The following is a 17,575-nucleotide window of genomic DNA, read 5'->3' as shown; positions in this document are numbered from 1 at the left end:
CCCCATTCCTCGCTCCATCCCTCCCTCCTCCCCATTCCCCCCTCCATCCCTCCTCCCCACTCCCCGCTCCATCCCTCCTCCCCATTCCTCGCTCCATCCCTCCCTCCTCCCCATTCCCTGCTCCATCCCTTGACAATGTATCTGTATCCCTCCCTAAAGGCCAGAGCTCGTAGTGTGACCTTGTCTTCCATCAGGGAGGGCGTCCCGTCTTGAGAGTATAAAGAGCTGTGCCAGCGTTCAAAATGGCCCCCTATTCCCTATATCCCTCAAACTCAACTCTGGACCTCCAAGGCAGTTCCACTGCATTATTTCCATTGTTGCCCTCTAATCAGGGACTGATTTAGACCTGGGACAACAGGTGTGTGCAATTGATTATCAGGTAGAACAGAAAAGCAGCAGGCTCCGGACCTCGTAGGGTAAGTTTAGTACCCCTGCCCTATATAGTGCACAGGGATTTGGTCAAAAGTAGTGCACTATATAGGGAATAGGGTGCCATTTATTCTCTGTTTAACACCCCTTTAATGTCATCATGAAATATGAGGTCATTAGGAGATATTAAAACACTGCTGACAAACTCATTAACAGGAGACATTAAACGGGGCGGGGGTTGATTAATCCGCTTTAACGATTATTTTTAAGTGGTTCTGGTTTAAACTTAATACAGATTTACTGGGGATCTAACTGAAGACAAAACAGTAACACTGTGTGAAGGGTAGGGAGTCGAAAGGCCCTGAAGGGCAAGATAAAGTTGTTGGCGTTTGACCACAGCATGTGTCCTCTCTCCTTCAATCCCTTTTAGCTGAACTTCAAAGGCTCAAGGGGAACAAAAATGATTTCCAAACCATCCCAACACTCCTATATTTTGTTAGTGGTTCAGACTTTTGTGATGGAGATCATGAGAAATATACCTATTTTAAAGGTATTGAACAAAGGCTGCACACACACACAGGTTTTTTGTAAGCCATATCTCAGACCTTCAAAGCACAATTATTTGATCCAACTCTTTCAAAAAACAGAGCCCTTTTTTTTGACCCAATAATTTACATGTTTGACCCAATAATCTATCTGATTGGTTCCAAAAACCCTTTTCTCATCATGTTGTTTTGGACTACCGAAATCTGGTTGCGGCATATGAGGCCTGTGTGTTTATGTAGAAATGTCACCCTCTTGTGGAATGGAAAAATAACAACAACTTGGGTGATCCGGACATGATGTACTCATGACGTACATCCGTCATACCAACCAATCAGCGTGTACGTTTCCCACGTCTCCCTCCACAACCAGCTAGTTAGCTTTCTAGCTAAAGGATACGGAACCCGAAAACCAGGGCGAACAACGCATTTTCTTTAATTTGTTAACGTTTACTGATACAACAAACGCGATCAATAATCAGCGTTTGTTTACGGTTTGTAACGCGCGTGAAAACGTAGCTCTATATCGAGGGTAGCGTCGCATTACCTTGCACCGGTTTTATGTGAGCACAAAGGCCCACACAGCCCGCTGTTTCCAAGCATGTATCCTTGGGGTACTAACTACGGTGGTGGCCATCAACCACCTTCGCAGCAGAACTTTGGTGCGCCGTCTCCTCAAGGCGAAGGCTTCGGAGGAGGATTCGGGAGCCGCGGAGCCGCTACGCCCGCAGCTGCACCCGGTTCGACTTTCAACAGCCTGCGGGAGCAGCATCTCCAGCAGATGCAGCAACTGCAACAGCTCCACCAAAAACAGCTCCAATCCGTGCTGCACCACGACAGGAACGTAGATGCAAACCCATATGGCGGCGGTGGTACTGCGGCCGAATCGTGGCAAGGCAGTTCGGGATATGGGTATGGTTCAACGGGGCCCGGTGCCCCTTCCCCTTATCAAGATGAGTATCAGACCATACAAGCCGGTCCTCCCGGACCACAACAGCAGCTGCCGCCGCCGGTACCACCACAGTCCCCGCAGTCCAAGGAGGCCCAGCCTTCCGCACCAGATTCGACCCTTCCGGTGCCCACTCAGAATAATGGTACTCCAGCGACTAAAGAGGTAAACAAGAAAGAATCTTTGGCCTCGAAAGACCAGGCACATTCCTCTGGGTCGGAGGAGGAAAAGCCCGATTTTACGTCAATGTCGTTGCAGGTAAAATCTTGGATGTGTATTTCACATTGCAGCAGTAGGTCTCCTTTCCACGACGCATGCAAACGTACCGTACTTCATCTCAGGAATGACGAGAATATAACTTATGATTTGCAATTACTCATTGCATCAGGAAGTCGTTGTTTCTGCGTGCTATAGGCTGACCCCCAGATTTGTTTGTGTTGTATAGCAAGCACTTATGATTTATCAATGACCGTAGGAGTCTGCAAAACAGCACAAACAGATCTGGGACCAAGCTAGTAGTATTGTTAGTTTCTAATTGTATTGTGATCTTCTCATCACCCATCTTCTTGCATGAGATAGGCCTACTTATCATTCCCCCACTCATCTCTCAGAGCAGGGTTTTAACTATAACACAATGGTAGCTGTGTTTATTCCATCGTATTTACAACACGCAGGAAGGGAAAGGGGGCTGCACATCCTAACCAGCGTGTTTAATATCGTCATGGTGATATGATGTTTTGTTGTTGTCATCCAGGAGCAGCAACAGTACTGGTACAAGCAGCATCTCCAGAATCTGCAGAGGCTGAAAGCAGAGAAGGCCAAACAGGGTGATGGCCCAACGCCCCGGCCCCACTCGGCTGCAGCCGCGCCTCCCCCTCCATCGGAACCCCCTAAGAACGCCCCTCCACCACCCCCACCCAAAGAGGAGCCCCCACCACCACCTCCACCCGAGGACAAAACGGTAAGGAGAAACCTGACTTTTTCACATGTCTGACATTAGAATTGTAGGTAAATATATTGGTCTATGAGACATATCTCATTTATAACAGACGATGTGGTATGTTACCTGTAAAAAAAAAAGAATGAATTAGTGCGATTTTTCTCTGTGTATGAAAGGAAAAATGTTGACATACGAATCTTCTCCACACAATCGTCTCCTGAGAGTCTGATGTGTTTTAAAATGCAATATCTTCAGAATGTAATCGGACTGTGTGGTAACAATTCAGTGATATGGTAGGTATTCACGTATCGGTTTACCAAGGTCACAGGGAAAAAAATACAAATAATTGAATGGGAATGGTAATTAAGCTGCCTCACGCTACAGAAACAAGAGAAAGGCTACTGCCCCTGTGTGTCGTTCTGACTGGGACAAGGCTAAAGGACTCTACGTCAACGTAGCATTTTCATCGCTCTCTGCGCTGTTCTACGTATATTTGGAACGGACCGTATTATGAGGATCTGTTGCTCTGTTTGCGTAGATTTTGTAGAGCTCTTAAACTCCTCCAGGGCTTCCTTCCTCCGTTCCTTCGTTAGTTTGGGTTAACTTTACTACAAGATACAGTCCTCTCCACCTGCAGCCTGCGCCCCCAGCCCAGGACCCAGCAGAGGCGGCCCGGCTGCAGCAGCTCCAGAGTGCAGCGGCCCAGTGGCAGCAGGCCCAGCAGCAGAGAGCGGGCTACCAGTACCAAGCCCTGATGCGGCACCATGCTCAGCTACAGGCCATCCTCAACCAGTACCAGCAGTGTATCCAACAACCTGCACATCTAGAGGTAAGCAATGCTCTAATGACACAATATTATGTCCATCCTTTCTAACTAGGCCTATGTCTAACTAGGTCTTACTGGGCCTAGGTCTTACTGGGCCTAGGTCTTACTGGGCCCAGGACTACTGCTTCCAGCAGAATCCAACAGCTGTATACAAGGTTGTGGTCTGTTCAGCTAGTGTAATGCTAAAAGCAATCCACTTTATTTGCACAGAATCTTGTACTGATAAAATAAAATAACATTTTGGAGTGAGCATAGAAAGTATCATCGTATCGTGCATCTTTTCTCCTGTCAAAGTGTGTGCTGTCTCTTTGCTCCTGTCATAGTGGGTGCTGTCTCTTTTCTCCTGTCAAAGTGTGTGCTGTCTCTTTGCTCCTGTCAACGTGTGTGCTGTCTCTTTGCTCCTGTCAACGTGTGTGCTGTCTCTTTGCTCCTGTCAGTGTGTGCTGTCTCTTTGCTCCTGTCAAAGTGTGTGCTGTCTCTTTGCTCCTGTCAACGTGTGTGCTGTCTCTTTTCTCCTGTCAAAGTGTGTGCTGTCTCTTTGCTCCTGTCAACGTGTGTGCTGTCTCTTTGCTCCTGTCAACGTGTGTGCTGTCTCTTTGCTCCTGTCAGTGTGTGCTGTCTCTTTGCTCCTGTCAAAGTGTGTGCTGTCTCTTTGCTCCTGTCAAAGTGTGTGCTGTCTCTTTGCTCCTGTCAGTGTGTGCTGTCTCTTTGCTCCTGTCAGTGTGTGCTGTCTCTTTGCTCCTGTCAACGTGTGTGCTGTCTCTTTGCTCCTGTCAACGTGTGTGCTGTCTCTTTGCTCCTGTCAACGTGTGTGCTGTCTCTTTGCTCCTGTCATAGTGTGTGCTGTCTCTTTGCTCCTGTCATAGTGTGTGCTGTCTCTTTGCTCCTGTCATAGTGTGTGCTGTCTCTGCTGTCAGGGTATTTCTAGTTTCATTTTGAACGACGAACAGATTAAGCCTGTTGATATTCTCCTCAATGTCCTCCTCTGTATACAATGCCATGGACATACAGTTTATATTTCCACTTCTTCTTCTTTTATGTCCGATAAAAGTTGTTCTAATTCCCACCTGTGTAGACGATGGCTATGGCCATGCAGCTGAGTCACTATGAGACGCAGCAGCAGCAGTTTGGCCCGGTGTTTGCAGACTGGGGCCGCACCTTCAGCCAGTGGCAGGAGGAGTTCCAGTCCTACCCACATAAAGACCAGCTACAGGACTATGAGTTACAGTGGAAACAGTGGCAGGAACAGATGAACTCGACCTCAGCACACCTACAGGTACAGTCTGACAAACTCCACCTCAGCACACCTACAGGTACAGTCTGACAAACTCCACCTCAGCACACCTACAGGTACAGCCTGACAAACTCCACCTCAGCACACCTACAGGTACAGCCTGACAAACTCCACCTCAGCACACCTACAGGTACAGCCTGACAAACTCCACCTCAGCACACCTACAGGTACAGCCTGACAAACTCCACCTCAGCACACCTACAGGTACAGCCTGACAAACTCCACCTCAGCACACCTACAGGTACAGCCTGACAAACTCCACCTCAGCACACCTACAGGTACAGCCTGACAAACTCCACCTCAGCACACCTACAGGTACAGCCTGACAAACTCCACCTCAGCACACCTACAGGTACAGCCTGACAAACTCCACCTCAGCACACCTACAGGTACAGTACAGCCTGACAAACTCCACCTCAGCACACCTACAGGTACAGCCTGACAAACTCCACCTCAGCACACCTACAGGTACAGCCTGACAAACTCCACCTCAGCACACCTACAGGTACAGCCTGACAAACTCCACCTCAGCACACCTACAGGTACATCCTGACAAACTCCACCTCAGCACACCTACAGGTACAGCCTGACAAACTCTACCTCAGCACACCTACAGGTACAGCCTGACAAACTCCACCTCAGCACACCTACAGGTACAGCCTGACAAACTCCACCTCAGCACACCTACAGGTACAGCCTGACAAACTCCACCTCAGCACACCTACAGGTACAGCCTGACAAACTCAACCTCAGCACACCTACAGGTACAGTACAGCCTGACAAACTCAACCTCAGCACACCTACAGGTACAGTACAGCCTGACAAACTCAACCTCAGCACACCTACAGGTACAGTACAGCCTGACACTCAACCTCAGCACACCTACAGGTACAGTACAGCCTGACACTCAACCTCAGCACACCTACAGGTACAGTACAGCCTGAAAAACTCCACCTCAGCACACCTACAGGTACATCCTGACAAACTCTACCTCAGCACACCTACAGGTACAGTACATCCTGACAAACTCCACCTCAGCACACCTACAGGTACAGCCTGACAAACTCCACCTCAGCACACCTACAGGTACATCCTGACAAACTCCACCTCAGCACACCTACAGGTACAGCCTGACAAACTCCACCTCAGCACACCTACAGGTACAGTACAGCCTGACAAACTCAACCTCAGCACACCTACAGGTACAGCCTGACAAACTCCACCTCAGCACACCTACAGGTACAGCCTGACAAACTCCACCTCAGCACACCTACAGGTACAGCCTGACAAACGCCACCTCAGCACACCTACAGGTACAGTACAGCCTGACAAACTCCACCTCAGCACACCTACAGGTACAGCCTGACAAACTCCACCTCAGCACACCTACAGGTACAGTACAGCCTGACAAACTCAACCTCAGCACACCTACAGGTACAGTACAGCCTGACAAACTCCACCTCAGCACACCTACAGGTACAGTACAGCCTGAAGAGGAGAGGCCTCTCCTCTGGGGGCCTGTTCAGTAGGATGTAATGTTACAGGACCTTTTAGATATGGTCATCTGTCGCATACAGTAAGGGACTAGATTCAGCTGTAGTCATTGTGTTTCTGTAGCGTTCTAAAGTGTTTTACGTTGCTGAATACATCCCCAGGCAGCTTCATGTAAAAGGCGCTGCATGATGTGAAAAGAGGCTTCATAAATTGGATTGATTCGTTGCAGGAGAGGGTCACCACCCTGCGAGCCATGCAGCAACAGTACGGAGGAGGCGGCGGTGGACAGTACGGCGCTGATCAATACAGTAGTAGTGACCAGTATGGTAGTGGAGGGTACGGGAACCAATATGGTCAGTACCCAAACTCTGGACCGGACTCGCAGATTCAACAAGGTCACATGGTGAGCCCGTCCATGCCGTCCCAGCCAGGTAACCAGCCCTCGTCCACCTCTGGACCCATGTCGCAGGGCCCTCGACCAGGGCAGCAAGGCCCCTCAAACGCCCAACGCATGGGAACCCCCACAGGAGAACCACACCAAGGGCTTCAGGCAGAGCAGTACAACCTGTCTGGACCTCCAGGGAGAGGCCCAGGAGGGGCGGGCCCAGGAGGGGCGGGCCCAGGAGGGAGAGGACCAGGAGGGGCGGGCCCAGGAGGGAGAGGGGCGGGTCCAGGAGGGGCGGGTCCAGGAGGGGCGGGCCCAGGAGGGAGAGGGGCGGCCAGACCACCAGTTCCACCACCAGGACAGCCTCCACCCTACCAAAGCCTCAGAGGACCACGGTAACTTGTGTATTCATGACATAATGATATTCAAACTGTGTGATTGTGTTTCACTTGGGGGCTACCCTCTTGACCACAGAGATGTTGTTTGTACCTGAACATGACAATCTGGGGGTTAAATTAATAAATGAAAATAATTGTGGCTTGGACAATGTTTTTTTTTTTTTTTTAAGTTGCAATTTCCAAAAACAGGATGTTGACAGACATTCATGTGATTTGCTTTCTTTTCAAGGTTTGATGGTCCGAGAGGGAACGGCCCGCTGTTTGACCAGCAGCAGCAATCTGGTCAACAGCAGAGGTTTAATGCTCCACCAGGCTCCAGGTTCAACGAGCAGCGCCAGAGGTTCGACCAGCCTGGCCCCAGAGGACCAGGGCCTCGATTTGGGCAGCAGGGGTCCCGGTTCGACCAGCCCCCGAGACAGAGCCCCCCTGGCCGCTTTGAAAGACCACCTGGTCCCCCAGTTCCCCATATAGGCCCACAGCCTAAACCAGACACGGGTAAAGACACCCAACCACCACAGGGTAAGACTGAGACGCCAGCGGGATCCAAGCCTCCTGGTAATAAACCTACCGGGCCAGCGAAACCAGGAGCAGAACCGGAGGATATGTCAGAGGACATGTTGGACTCACTGGACGGCTTCTTCGTCCAAAAGGACCCCATCCCTCAGACGAAGGCAGAGGCTGACGCTGCTGCTGCTAGTAAGGGATCCACCGCCAACATGGAGAAGGTGAGCCCTACTGGTCCTGCCGATGCCAAGTCCCATGTGTCTACCGACGCCTCTGTGTCCCCGAAAACCGCTTCCCCCGCCAAGACCGCTTTCAAACCAGGTGGACTGGATGGGCTATTGAAGAATAATGTCAATAACAGGCCTCAGGGACCACCGGGGCCGAAGCCCCACGGACCGGATCCTTTGAAGACAGACTCAATGACCAACCAACCTCCTGGTCCTCCGGGGCCCATGGGACGTGGCCAGCTGCTAGGGTCTGTCAGAGGAAGAGGGGAGGTGGATTTAGGGATGAGGGGAGGTAGAGGACGAGGGGAGGCGGATGGAGGGATGAGGGGAGGTAGAGGACGAGGGGAGGCGGATGGAGGGATGAGGGGAGGTAGAGGACGAGGGGAGGCGGATGGAGGGATGAGGGGAGGTAGAGGACGAGGGGAGGTGGATGGAGGGATGAGGGGAGGTAGAGGACGAGGGGAGGTGGATGGAGGGATGCGGGGGCGAGGAGGAAGAGGTGGTCTGAGGGGACGTGGAGGAAAACAGCCCGGTATCCCAGACTTCAGTCCCAACACTATCACCCTGGGAGGTGGGAGGACGGAAGACGATATGGAGGGTGTTCCTTACGACTACAGACCTCCACATGAAGAGATGAGATCACAACATGGAGGACCAGAGGAGGACTGGCAGCAGGACCCTTCACTGGAGAAACCTGAAGGTCCTCCTCTGCCTGAAGAGGAGATGTGGGTCCCTGAAGAGCACTACTACCCTCCAGAGGACTACTACGAAGACCCAGGGAGAGGAGGTCCCCCTATGGGGAGAGGAGAGCCTCTAGACGGGCACCACTGGGAGGAAGCAGACCCCCCACCTCCAGAGTACTGGGGAGAGGAAGGAGATCCCTACTGGATGGACCGGAGGCCCCCTCCTCATGGCATGAGAGGAGGCCCCCGAGCCCCTTTCCCTCCTGGACGTGGTCGCCCTCCACGCGGCCGACCCGGCTTCATGCACCAGGGGGGTCCCAGACGCCCCCTTCCTCCTCCTCACGGAGCCATGGACCCCCATGACCCTCTAGGATCCCCCATGGGGCCTCATGATGACATGGACCCTCTGGGACCCCCACTGCATCGGGACTACAACCCCCGAGGGCCGACCATACACCACGATATGATGGAGCGAGACATGAGGGGGCGGCCTCCTCCGCCTAGAGAGATGATGGACAGAGATATGATGGGGCCTGGTGATCCTCCATACCACGACATGGATAGGGACCTTGGCTGGCCCCCGGGCCCAGGAAGACTCCCCAACCACGGCAGAGTCGGGCCAAGAGGTCCCCCTCCATCTCCCCTTGAGTTGATGATGGAGCGAGGGGGGATGAGGAGACGTCCGATGGGCAGGGGCCGGGGCATGATGCAGCAACTACCTCACCCACACGAGGAGATGGAGGGGTACCCCCACGACGGGTACGGGGAGGAGTTTGGTGGTCCTGATGATGACGGGTATGGAAGACCGCTACCACCACGTGACTGGCCGAACCGCCCGCCACATGAATACGAGCGTGAGGAGGAGTTTTATCCACATGAGCAGCCTCCTCGTGGTGGGGAATGGGACAGGGAGAGAGGAGGACCACTACCAGAGAGAGACTACCCTCCCTACCCTCCCCCAGGCCGCTTCAGAGAGGACGAGTGGACTGATGAAAGGGACCGAGACCGTCCTCCATACGCCTACGAGGGAGACCGAGATCGTCCTCCATACGCCTACGAGGGAGACCGAGATCGTCCTCCATACTCCTACGAGGGAGACAGAGACCTTCCTCCATACGCCTACGAGGGAGAAGAGCACGGAAGAGGAGGCAAGCTACCAAGTCGTGACTACCCGGACGACCCTCCTTACCGGCACGATGAAACCCCCTACTTGCCCCCTTCAGAGTGGGAGAGATCAAGACCACCCCTTCCGGAGAGAAACTACCCCCCAGACTTTGAGGAGCATAGGCTCCATTACGACGGGCGAGCCGAGCCACCTAGATCAGATCTAGGTATCCCTCCACCCACAACTTCCCAGGGCCTTGCTCCTCCCAGTACTGGACCAGACAGTTCCTCGGAACCAGCCTCACAGGGAACTGGACCGGGCATACTGGCTCTGTCCCAACGACAACATGAGATCATCCTGAAAGCTGCCCATGAGCTGAAGCTTATCAGGTAAACTAGAGACCTCTGGGTCGGGTTCAATTCGGGAAGTACATTCCAATTCTCTTCAATGCTTTTCAATTAGGAAAATGTGGAATTGCAATTTGGTTTACTTTTGTAATTGCCTGGAATTGAAATGGAATTGACCCTCAACCCTTAGAGATATGTATGTATGGAAAGGGGTTGCCCCTAAGATAGAAAATGTCTTGTTGAAACCTTGTAATTTTTGAATGACCACAATATATATCAAACTATACATTACATTTGGAAAGTATTCAGATCCCTTGACTTTTCCCACATTTTGTTACGTTACAGCCTTGTTCTAAAATGGATTAAATTATTATTATTTTTTAAATCTCATCAACTACACACAATACCCCATAATGACATCACAATACCCCATAATGACATCACAATACCCCATAATGACATCACAATACCCCATAATGACATCACAATACCCCATAATGACAAAGCAAAAACAGTTTAAGATATTTTTGAAAATGTATAAAAACTGTAACCTGAAATATCACATTTACATAAGTATTCAGACCCTTTACTCAGTACTTTGTTGAAGCACCTTTGGCAGCAATTACAGCCTTGAGTCTTCTTGGGTATGATGCTACAAGCTTGGCACACCTGTATTTGGGGAGTTTCTCCCATTCCTCTCTGCAGATCCTCTTAAACTCTGTCAGGTTGGATGGGTAGTGTCGCTGCACTGATATTTTCAGGTCCCCAGACATGTTTGATCGGGTTCAACTCCGGGCTCTGGCTGGGCCACTCAGAGACTTGTCCTGAAGCAACTCCTGCGTTGTCTTAGCTGTGTGCTTAGGGTTGTTGTCCTGTTGGAAGGTGAACCTTTGACCCAGTCTGATGTCCTGAGCTCTATGGAGCAGGTTTTCATCAATGATCTCTCTTTACTTTGTTCCGTTCATCTTACCCTCGATCCTGACTAGTCTCCCAGTTCCTACCGCTGAAAAACCGCTGAAAAACATCCCAATAGCATAATACCACCATGCTTCACCGTAGGGTGCCAGGTTTCCTCCAGACATGACGCTTGGCATTCAGGCCAAAGAGTTCAATCTTGGTTTCATCAGACCAGAGAGTCTTGTTTCTCATGGTCTGAGAGTCTTTCGGTGCCTTTTGGCAAACTCCAAGCGGGCTGTCATGTGCCTTTTACTGAGGAGTGGCTTCCGTCTGGTCACTCTACCATAAAGGCCTGATTGGTGGAGTGCTGCAGAGATGGTTGTCCTTCTGGAAGGTTCTCCCATCTCCACAGAGGAACTCCAGAGCTCTGTCAGAGTGACCATCAGGTTCTTGGTCACCTCCCTGACCAAGGCCCTTCTCCCCCGATTCCTCAGTTCAGCACGGTGGAAAGTTCTAGGAAGAGTCTTGGTGGTTCCAAACTTCTTCCATTTTAGAATGATGGAGGCCACTGTGTTCTTGGGGACCTTCAATGCTGCAGAAATGTTTTGCTACCCTTCCCCAGATCTGTGACCTGACACAATCCTGTCTCGGAGCTCTACGGACATTTCCTTCGACATCATGGCTTTGTTTTTGCTCTGACGTGCACTGTCAACTGTGAGACCTTATATAGACAGGTGTGTGCCTTTCCAAATCATGTCCAATCAATTGAATTTACCACAGGTGGACTCCAATCAAGTTGTAGAAACATCTCGGGATGATCAGTGGAAACAGTAATGCACCGGAGCTCAATTTCAAGTCTCATAGCAAAGGGTCTGAATACTTAAGGAAGGAGGTTTTCCAATGGTGTAAAGTACTTAAGTAAAAAATACTAGAAAGTTAAGTAGTTTTCTTGGGTATTTGTACTTTACTTTACTATTCATATTTTGCAAAACTTTTACTTCACTACATTCCTTAAAGAAAATAATGTACTTTTTACTCCATACATTTTCCCTGTCACCCAACAGTACTTGTAATATTTTAAAGGAGTAACAGGACAGGAAAAATGTCTAATTCACCCACTTATCAAGAGAACCCTGGTCATCCCTACTGCCTCTGATCTGGCGGACTCACTAAACACTGGCTTCATGTGTAAATGATCTTTGACTGTTGGAGCGTGCCTCTGGCTATCCATAAATACATTTATTTTTTTTACTAGAAAATGTAGTGTTAGGGTTTGCTTTAATATATGGAATTGGAAATTATGTATACTTGTACTTTTGATACTTAAGTACATTTTATCAATTACATTTTCTTTTGATACTTAAGTATACAGTATTTAAAAACATACTTTTAGACTTTTACTTTTGTAGTATTTTACTGGGTGACTTTTACTTGAGTCATTTCCTATTAAGGTATAACTACTTTTACTCAAGTAGGACATTTGGATATTTCTATTTTTTTTATTCGCAATAATTTCTAAAACCCTGTTTTTGCTTCGTCATTATGGGGTATTGTGATGTCATTATGGGGTATTGTGATGTCATTATGGGGTATTGTGATGTCATTATGGGGTATTGTGTGTAGATTGATGAGGGGGGGAAAAACAATTGAATCCATTTTAGAATAAGGCTGTAACCTAACAAAATGTGGGAAAAGTCAAGGTCTGAATATTTTTTGTTTTTATTTTTACTGTTTTCTACATTGTAGAATAGTAGTGAAGACAACAAAACTATGAAATAACACATATGGAATCATGTAGTAACCAAAAAAGTGTTAAACAAATCAAAATATATTTGAGATTTGAGATTTTCTAAAGTAGCCACTCTTTGCCTTGATAACAACTGTGCACATAGTTTTGATGTCTTCACTATTATTCACTTGATTGAGTAAGTGTGTCCAAATTTTTGACTGGCACTGTATATATTTTTTGAAATGCCGTTTTTCACAACTGTTTTTTTGTGAGAGACCTCTGTATGTAGCCTGAGTCTGTTTGTGCTATCATTCTACTCATTGCCAACCTTTTGTGATACCATGTTTGGAGTACACGGAGAGGAATGTCAGCACAAAATTCTGGATTCCAGGCTACTCTGTACATGCATATTAGCAAATGAATCACACAGCACTTTAAATACAATATAGGTCTGTTTCTCTGGTACTGAACAGAGAAATGCAGGAGAATTTGACCGAGGGAGAGACCCTATCCATCATGTCTGACCCCAAGACGGAGCTCCCTGCTGGGCTACTGGGGCTGGAGATACCCCCTGAGGTCCGGAGTGCCCTGCAGGTAAACAACCACACCTTGTTGAAAATAAAATATTACTAAATCATTTATATATTTGACATAAAATATAGAATTGAACTGTTTGACATTTACATATAGAATTTAGCTTCAGGTAAATCTATAGACATTTGTTTGACATATTACAGTTTTGTGTATTTTCTTTCAAGCTCTTTATTCAAGTAATTGTATATATAGATGTGTGTGTGTGTATATATATTTATATTTGTATGTAGGGTTGCAAAATTCCGCGAACTTTGAATAAATTCCCTGGTTTTCCAGAAATCCGCCAACCGGAATTTGGGAAAACCAGGGAATTTATTCAAAGTTCTTAAAACCCTATATATATATATAACTGTTAAATCTCACAGTTGTCATGTCACTAGCTAGGTTTCCATCCAATTGGCGACAGATTTGCTTGCAAATATTCCCCCCAAAAATCTGCGTAAATTATACGCATTTTCCCACCAGAGATGTTTCCATCAATTTGACTAGTTGTGGATAAAAGGCTGTGTGTGATGGAATTATGCACATACAAGTTACTTTTTCCTTTGTATTTTACAACTCTGCTGATAGTTTTGGCACAAAAAAAATGGTTGCGTTTTATAACGTGCCCTGTGTTAATTTCCACGTGCTTTAGCCAACATCTCTCAGCCAGTGCAGGTAGACTACCTACATGATGAGATTATTATGGATAAGAGCCATGTTATTTTCATCTGTCAAAACGACAGTCAAGCATCGATCATCATGCCACCAGAATAAGACCCTCAATATTTATTGGAAAGGAGCATCAAGATCATTACCGTGCACATTCACCACTCTGTGAAGTTCCATCAGAACTTATTTCATCTGTAGCCTAATAAACTGTGTGGGTTTACCCAGTCGTGGGAGGAGCACACAACATGTAATTTGCATGTCTCCCAAGTTTACGTCGATATGATGGTTATTATACTGTATCGATATCTGTGCTTTAAGACGGTTCCACCTCCGTTTCTTGCACCAATTTATTTTACCGACTCAAGCGCCCACCTTGTCTAGCGTGTTTTTGTTTTTCCGACAGTTAAAAAGTTGACTGCCAGATTTGCTGCTGTTATCAGGCCTCTCGTTTTAGTCATGTTTTATTACTGTGTACTTTACTTGCATAACAAGTTTGGTTGGAAACCTGGTTATAATAGTTGGTTATAGACCTGGTTATAATAGTTGGTTATAGACCTGGTTATAATAGTTGGTTATAGACCTGGTTATAATAGTTGGTTATAAACCTGGTTATAATAGTTGGTTATTAACCTGGTTATAATAGTTGGTTATAGACCTGGTTATAATAGTTGGTTATAGACCTGGTTATAATAGTTGGTTATAGACCTGGTTATAATAGTTGGTTATAGACCTGGTTATAATAGTTGGTTATAAACCTGGTTATAATAGTTGGTTATAAACCTGGTTATAATAGTTGGTTATTAACCTGGTTATAATAGTTGGTTATAGACCTGGTTATAATAGTTGCTTATAGACCTGGTTATAGACCTGGTTATAGACCTGGTTATAATAGTTGGTTATAGACCTGGTTATAGACCTGGTTATAATAGTTGGTTATAGACCTGGTTATAATAGTTGGTTATAGACCTGGTTAGAATAGTTGGTTATAGACCTGGTTATAATAGTTGGTTATAGACCTGGTTATAATAGTTGGTTATAGACCTGGTTATAGACCTGGTTATAGACCTGGTTATAGACCTGGTTATAATAGTTGGTTATAGACCTGGTTATAATAGTTGGTTATAGACCTGGTTATAATAGTTGGTTATAGACCTGGTTATAATAGTTGGTTATAGACCTGGTTATAGACCTGGTTATAATAGTAGGTTATAGTAGTTGGTTATAGACCTGGTTATAATAGTTGGTTATAGACCTGGTTATAATAGTTGGTTATAGTAGTTGGTTATAGACCTGGTTATAGACCTGGTTATAATAGTAGGTTATAGTAGTTGGTTATAGACCTGGTTATAGACCTGGTTATAATAGTTGGTTATAGACATGGTTATAGACCTGGTTATAGACCTGGTTATAGTAGTTGGTTATAGACCTGGTTATAGACCTGGTTATAATAGTTGGTTATAGACCTGGTTATAGACCTGGTTATAATAGTTGGTTATAGTAGTTGGTTATAGACCTGGTTATAGACCTGGTTATAATAGTAGGTTATAGACCTGGTTATAGACCTGGTTATAGACCTGGTTATAATAGTTGGTTATAGACATGGTTATAGACCTGGTTATAGACCTGGTTATAATAGTTGGTTATAGACCTGGTTATAATAGTTGGTTATAGACCTGGTTATAATAGTTGGTTATAGACCTGGTTATAGACCTGGTTATAGACCTGGTTATAATAGTTGGTTATAGACCTGGTTATAATAGTTGGTTATAGACCTGGTTATAGACCTGGTTATAATAGTTGGTTATAGACCTGGTTATAGACCTGGTTATAATAGCTGGTTATAGACCTGGTTATAATAGTTGGTTATAGACCTGGTTATAATAGTTGGTTATAGACCTGGTTATAGACCTGGTTATAGACCTGGTTATAATAGTTGGTTATAGACCTGGTTATAGACCTGGTTATAATAGTTGGTTATAGACCTGGTTATAGACCTGGTTATAATAGTTGGTTATAATAGTTGGTTATAATAGTTGGTTATAATAGTTGGTTATAGACCTGGTTATAGACCTGGTTATAATAGTTGGTTATAATAGTTGGTTATAATAGTTGGTTATAATAGTTGGTTATAGACCTGGTTATAGACCTGGTTATAATAGTTGGTTATAATAGTTGGTTATAGACCTGGTTATAGACCTGGTTATAATAGTTGGTTATAATAGTAGGTTATAGACCTGGTTATAATAGTTGGTTATAATAGTAGGTTATAGACCTGGTTATAGACCTGGTTATAGACCTGGTTATAGACCTGGTTATAATAGTTGGTTATAGACCTGGTTATAGACCTGGTTATAATAGTTGGTTATAGACCTGGTTATAGACCTGGTTATAATAGTTGGTTATAGACCTGGTTATAATAGTTGGTTATAGACCTGGTTATAATAGTTGGTTATAGACCTGGTTATAGACCTGGTTATAATAGTTGGTTATAGACCTGGTTATAATAGTTGGTTATAGACCTGGTTATAATAGTTGGTTATAGACCTGGTTATAGACCTGGTTATAGACCTGGTTATAATAGTAGGTTATAGACCTGGTTATAGACCTGGTTATAGACCTGGTTATAATAGTTGGTTATAGACCTGGTTATAGACCTGGTTATAATAGTTGGTTATAGACCTGGTTATAATAGTTGGTTATAGACCTGGTTATAGACCTGGTTATAATAGTAGGTTATAGACCTGGTTATAGACCTGGTTATAATAGTTGGTTATAGACCTGGTTATAGACCTGGTTATAGACCTGGTTATAATAGTAGGTTATAGACCTGGTTATAATAGCTGGTTATAGGCCTGGTTATAGACCTGGTTATAATAGTAGGTTATAGACCTGGTTATAATAGTTGGTTATAGACCTGGTTATAATAGTAGGTTATAGACCTGGTTATAATAGTTGGTTATAGACCTGGTTATAATAGTAGGTTATAGACCTGGTTATAGACCTGGTTATAGACCTGGTTATAATAGTTGGTTATAGACCTGGTTATAGACCTGGTTATAATAGTTGGTTATAGACCTGGTTATAGACCTGGTTATAATAGTTGGTTATAGACCTGGTTATAGACCTGGTTATAATAGTAGGTTATAGACCTGGTTATAGACCTGGTTATAGACCTGGTTATAATAGTTGGTTATAGACCTGGTTATAATAGTTGGTTATAGACCTGGTTATAATAGTTGGTTATAGACCTGGTTATAGACCTGGTTATAATAGTAGGTTATAGACCTGGTTATAATAGTTGGTTATAGACCTGGTTATAGACCTGGTTATAGACCTGGTTATAATAGTAGGTTATAGACCTGGTTATAATAGCTGGTTATAGGCCTGGTTATAGACCTGGTTATAATAGTAGGTTATAGACCTGGTTATAATAGTTGGTTATAGACCTGGTTATAATAGTAGGTTATAGACCTGGTTATAATAGTAGGTTATAGACCTGGTTATAGACCTGGTTATAATAGTTGGTTATAGACCTGGTTATAATAGTAGGTTATAGACCTGGTTATAGACCTGGTTATAGACCTGGTTATAATAGTTGGTTATAGACCTGGTTATAGACCTGGTTATAATAGTTGGTTATA

The 17,575-nt window shown here is 45.8% G+C and overlaps 1 protein-coding gene across 4 annotated transcripts in view; it reads left to right on the top strand.

The window, feature by feature from the left end:
• The first annotated feature begins 1,244 nt into the window (after positions 1–1,244).
• ylpm1 (YLP motif containing 1) overlaps positions 1,245–17,575 on the top strand; it is a 40,808-nt gene continuing 24,477 nt past the window's right edge. For 2 of the 4 annotated variants that reach the window (XM_055885739.1, XM_055885737.1), the window contains exons 1-7: positions 1,245–2,118; positions 2,615–2,821; positions 3,438–3,629; positions 4,702–4,902; positions 6,644–7,194; positions 7,427–10,105; positions 13,139–13,283. In XM_055885739.1, coding sequence (XP_055741714.1) covers positions 1,513–2,118; positions 2,615–2,821; positions 3,438–3,629; positions 4,702–4,902; positions 6,644–7,194; positions 7,427–10,105; positions 13,139–13,283 — 4,581 coding nt within the window. In that variant the 5' untranslated portion in view covers positions 1,245–1,512. The remainder of the gene's footprint in view (positions 2,119–2,614; positions 2,822–3,437; positions 3,630–4,701; positions 4,903–6,643; positions 7,195–7,426; positions 10,106–13,138; positions 13,284–17,575) is intronic. The other 2 variants (XM_055885740.1, XM_055885738.1) reach the window with 2 other exon arrangements.

The sequence above is a fragment of the Salvelinus fontinalis genome, chromosome 27, assembly GCF_029448725.1.
Source record: "Salvelinus fontinalis isolate EN_2023a chromosome 27, ASM2944872v1, whole genome shotgun sequence".
Classification (NCBI taxonomy): Eukaryota; Metazoa; Chordata; class Actinopteri; order Salmoniformes; family Salmonidae; genus Salvelinus; species Salvelinus fontinalis.
This window is presented reverse-complemented; position numbering and strand designations above follow the sequence as displayed.